The sequence below is a fragment of the Nicotiana attenuata genome, unplaced genomic scaffold (genome assembly GCF_001879085.1).
Source record: "Nicotiana attenuata strain UT unplaced genomic scaffold, NIATTr2, whole genome shotgun sequence".
Taxonomy (NCBI): domain Eukaryota; kingdom Viridiplantae; phylum Streptophyta; class Magnoliopsida; order Solanales; family Solanaceae; genus Nicotiana; species Nicotiana attenuata.
The window spans coordinates 39,206-44,685 of NW_017672983.1; the positions used below are offsets into that span (position 1 = coordinate 39,206).

General features: G+C 37.4%; 1 protein-coding gene across 1 annotated transcript; it reads right to left on the minus strand.

Annotated features, from left to right (window-relative positions):
• Positions 1 to 1,766: 1,766 nt before the first annotated feature.
• LOC109215089 (F-box protein At4g18380-like) lies at positions 1,767 to 5,273 on the minus strand. Its single transcript, XM_019379107.1, has 2 exons — positions 3,797 to 5,273; positions 1,767 to 2,196 (listed from the first exon to the last, which is right to left on the minus strand). Exon 1 carries the CDS (start codon positions 5,015 to 5,017, stop codon positions 3,839 to 3,841), a length of 1,179 nt encoding a protein of 392 aa, XP_019234652.1. The 5' UTR covers positions 5,018 to 5,273; the 3' UTR covers positions 1,767 to 2,196; positions 3,797 to 3,838.
• Positions 5,274 to 5,480: the final 207 nt, after the last annotated feature.

Below are 5,480 nucleotides of genomic sequence, written 5' to 3' on the forward strand. Positions count from 1 at the left end.
ATGGAACGGGTTTCCACTTTTTGTGCCCATAATCATACATGAATTTGATCATGGCAAGACATAGAAACTTTTACCACTTCAGGTGGTTATAATTTCTTACAAACTCCATTAGAGTTATAATCAAACTTTGTTGTCTTTGCTTGTATATAAAATCAAAGTATAGAATAAAAGAGAAAAATACGGTAAAATACTTACCTTAAATCCAGAATTTAATCATGAAGGAAGTTCATGGAATAATTGACAATCATTATGCTCAATCTCAAAGCTTCTACTCAATTGGTTAGAGTCTCGTGCTGATAACGTGTTATAAAACAATAAAAGAAGAAGAAGAGTATTGCAGAGGAAAGTAGAGGGAGAGAATTCTTATTGATTTGGGATGAATTACAATGGAATAGAACCTTCTATTTCCTCTATTTGTAGGGAGAGGGTGGCTTAGCCACCAAGCAATGAACCCTAGAATCTCTCTAAATATAGACATTCACCATAAATATAATTGTATTTATAACAATTTAAGAAATATTATGTGAGAGACACTTTTATTGTATATTTGTATCACATTAAATTAAAATAAGCAAGAAATCACATGCATCTAATTAAAGTTTAGTTCTTCATCTCTAAAATTCAGAAATATCCAATTATCTTAACCTCGACAAACAAGTTACTAAAAGACGATTCACATTGATCACTCACATAAACATAAACTTTATCCTTTCATGTCTAATTATTTTTAAAGCTTAATTTTAGTTATATTGATATTATTTTACAAAATGATATAGTACATAATTATATATGCGCATGCAAATCATGTGCCAGAAAACTAGTCTCTCTTAAATGTCTCGCTTGATTAATACTCCTCTAACCCGAGCAAATAGGGTGAATCTAAATGAAAAAAAAAAAGTAAAAGTAAATGCTTGTTTTTTAATCGTCAAATAGACCAATACTTGAGAAGTACAAAATAATCAGCCAAGTAACTGCTTTCCTGCTTTTTGAAGAACTGACATATATTTCATTTGACTTTCAATTTTGTCTTAGATGATTCCGAACTAATTAGAAGAGACTTCATTTGGTAAGACACATTGGCAAGTGAAGGGTTCAGTTCATTGAGGTTGGAGTAACTATTTATAGCTTTTCGAAAAACCAGAGCTCCAGCATCCAACTAATCTTAAATGTGAGGCCAACTGCTCTAAACATAGTACCATCAGATTTTTCAACCATAAATATTCTATCCATGGTTATGAGGACCACAGAGTTTCAGAAACCTAACAATTGCATATCTACTGAAGGAAAATTAAGGCACAGGACTGATAAGTGTGCAGCTACATGTTGACTCATAAATTTCGCAAAGCCAACATCTATGTTAAGACCAGCTGGCCTCAATTGTGTATCAATTTTTGGCTTGAAAACAGTGGCATGCTTGGACCAATTAGCATGTACCTCGACTATTCAACCGGATACTTGATACATCCCACTGGTATAAGCATTGGCTAACTCTGCTCATCAAGACTTACCCATATCCATTGGTCAACACTACTCACCAAGACTTGCACATATATCCACATTAATCAGTATCCTACTCAGTAGTCAAAATTCATATGAACACTATGGTATCTCCACCACTGACACAGTGAAGATCACAGCAGAATTCACCCTGCTTCAGTCACAAATGCAATTAATCACCTTCATGTATGCTACTAATAGTGCTCCACTGGCTAAAAATTAAAAAACCATGAAAAGATTGCTTTACCGTTTCACTATAAGACTAGCTATAGTAAGAAAATCAACTAATGCAGAAATGCAGCAAAGTGCACATTTCATTGTTCAATCATCCTTAAAGGTACATGACAAAGTATATGACATGCATACCTACAATATTCACAGAGACAGGTAACTATCAAATGTGTATGACTACAAAGTCAAAGGCACAAAGCTCACATGACATCAATCGGGAAGCTTTATGTGCACCCTTAGAAGCATATGCCCAAATCTAAAACAAAAGCAGATGCCTGTATCTATTCATCTGAGCACATAAATTGGGTCGATTAAAGCTCATTGCCAGCTAACAATAGGCAATTCTTCTTCAGAAGCAAGGCTGCCTTGATCAAACAACTCAGGGGCAAGCTAGCTCAAATCAAAATTGTGCTCTTCCTCTGCTTTTCATGACGAGCTGATCCACCTTCCCTAGAAGATATGTTTCCCCTGAAAGAGTTGAAAACAATTTTAATCTATATCAACAGAAAGTGACAATTGTGGACATACAAACCAATATTAATTATTATGCAAATTTCAAAAGACAGCAGAGCAAAGCCAAAAGAACCAACTGCATTATATATACAAAAGAAAAGCTACTCCAAAAGCAGCTTTCGCAATACTTTAGCAAGTCGGCTATGATAGGACAAAAATGCATGATATTAGTGCCTTGTCATAAGCAGAGAGCAAATCTCTTTAACCCGCCGTGTGTCATTTAGATTCACAAAAAACGAAGGGAAAAATTACGCGACAAATCAAACATTTACACTATATTTACTGTTCGTAGTTATACTTTCAGCAAATCTACCATTCATAGCTATATTTGAATCTCATAGCAAATCCATGAAATAAGAGAATTATTGTTTTGAACTGAAACAAGAGAGCAACAAGCTCTCCTGGCTCATTGGTTAGAGCGCCCGCTTAGTAAGCGAAGGTCTGGAGTTCGACTCTCTCTGTATTTTTGTATTTCGCCTTAGTTGTATTCGTTGCGTGAACAAATACAATCGATACAAGTTGTATCCATTGTATACACCCTAGTATTTCGCATTGGTTACAATTGATATATATTGTATTTGTTGCACGAATGAATACAATTGCACGAATGAATACAGTTGATACACGTTGTATTCGTTGCGCGAACGAATACAGTTGACACAAGTTGTATTCGTTGTACATTTGAAAACAAGTGATACAAGTTAGTAACAATTGAATAATAGCTACGAATGGTAATTAGGCAAATTATAGTTACTAAGATCTAAATTATAGTAGTTTATGAAAATTCCTCAAAAACGAATTCAACCCAAGGAACTATTAAAGAAAATAAGTGAAGGCAAGAGGCCCGATTTAATTGAACCAAACCATGCATTAAAAATTAGCCCACACTCAATAAAACGAACATTGGAATTGACCAGGATTCATCAGCTAAAATTTTGTCAAACAAAGACCAATTGAATTCAGAAACCAAGTACGAAAATATGTCCTCTCATTCACATGTTGGCACAGAAACAAAGATATCAGACCCAATCAGGAATATGATATTGCATAATTCGGTTAATGCAATCTGTTTTTAGGACAATTCACATAAACGGGTATGTAACAGAATTCAACAACACAATGCGCTATGACTGAATCAGGAGGGATCATGTGCAGACCCACGAATAAGACCCAAATATTTTCTTACATACAACATTAATAATCAAACAGATTAAGAAATCCTCATCACAATAAATGAAGGACAAAAACCAACTAAAAACTCCTGTATAAATGGATGACATAGATAAAGTCGGGCAGAGATACAGTGGTCAAAGTAAATATAAATTGTAACAATAAGATTTTCAACCCTATTAAGCTAAATCCAGAGTCAATTTATCCAAACATTACAGACAGATCTACAAATTACTATACCCCAACAACAACGCCTCAATGACAAGCTAGTTTGGGTCAGCTATAGAAAATCCTCACTATCTATTTCGCTGATTGTGGACTCATTTCATAACTAAGATTTTTTTTTTCCTGTGAAATTCATAACAAGCACAGTATAAGAAATTACCTCAGAAATGCCTGAATCTATCCAACCACTTGAACTCTACGCTTAGAAAGAGTTCATCTCAAGACAATAAGTCCTCCTCTTCAACAACATCCTCGCAGCCATCCCATAAGGCTCCTCAAATGCGGCAGCTACCCAATTCCCATCCTCTTTCTTAGGCGGCTGCTCACTGGGCCTAATCGCCACCAAAGTCGCCCCTTTGAGCACTGCTCCATTAGGCAACTCTAAATGCGGGGCATACCAAAGGCGCATATTCAGCGCAGGCACCAAAGTCCTCTTCGAAGCCAACGAAGCTGATAAAGGCTTCACCCTCAATTCCTCCAGCTGTTCCCTATTCATACACAACACTCCTTGTCCATCCCCATCTGTCAATACCAAACTGTCCAGTGTTTTGTGCTCTGCTATTATCGGCTGCAGCAGATAATGTCTTGCAGACGCTGCAATTAGCGAACTAATCGTCCACAGTACGCGCAACTTCAAACCCCCGTTGGTGTAAAACGACTCCGGTATGCTCCCATTATCCGTCTCTACATTGCCTTCACCAACATTGTTGTCATTGTTATTCTCATTCTCCCACCCATTTCTACACTGTTCATCCTCGCTTCTAACACTATTATTGCTGTGGATGACAGAGGAGGCTCCAAGGATAACACAATTATCAAGAGTGGATCCAAAATCAGCTCTCCATTTCAATAACACACCATCATCTATCCCCAGCTCACCACTAGGCAATTCAATTCTCAGAAACTTGATCTCATTGAAATTCTTCAAAACTTGTGTAGGGGAATGGTGGGTCACAAATGTATGATCAAAATCACCATCAACATCATCCGCGGACGCAGAGGCTCCAGCATATCGAGAAGAAACAGAGATGAATTGGGAAATGGATTGGAAGGGTTTAAGAAGGCCAGAGAAAACAAGGCGGAAAAGGGAGGAGATAGGATGGCGTGACTTACCGGAGGTAACAGCGGAAGTAACGGCGTTAGACGCTGATGGAGAGGACGAATCATCGTCGGAGATAACACAATCGACACGAACGATAACGGTATCGACAAGAGGGACAAGGGAATTAAAGCGCTTCGAAACCAAACAGCATCTGCCTAAGGCTTTAACATCACCGATGTTGTTGAAGACTAAGAGAAGAACCGAGTCAGGTATCCGGTCGAAGTGATCAACCGGTTCAGGATATATCCTTCCCCGTAGATCTGACCTGAACGACTCCATTTTCACCGGGAAAGGGAGGAGGAGGAAGAAGTTCTCTGAGAAAAACCGGAAAAGGGTTTATAGATCTATTAAAGCAGACATGCTTTGGGAAGAAGAAAAGGGAATTTAAGGTATACTGGAAGAGGAATATTTAGCTTTTTTCTTTTTCCTGAGCAACACAAAGGGGAAAGGTGAAGGAGAGATATAGAGAGGGAGAACGGTGAGGAGGAGGAGGGGATATTATGCGCGTTTTGGGGATAAAGTGTGTGTTCTCTGATGTGGGCTGTGCAGGCTGGAGTGGTTGTGTATTTCTTGTTTTTTTTTTTTTTATTTTTTGTTTGTTCCTTTAATTTCTATTTTCTTATTTCTTTTTATGACATCCAAGTGTTGATCAACTTTGTACTATATTTATTTTCAATCATTTGAACTTTAGAATGGTAAATTACCATCTCGCCTATTTTAGATGCGCGCTACACAAAGTTAG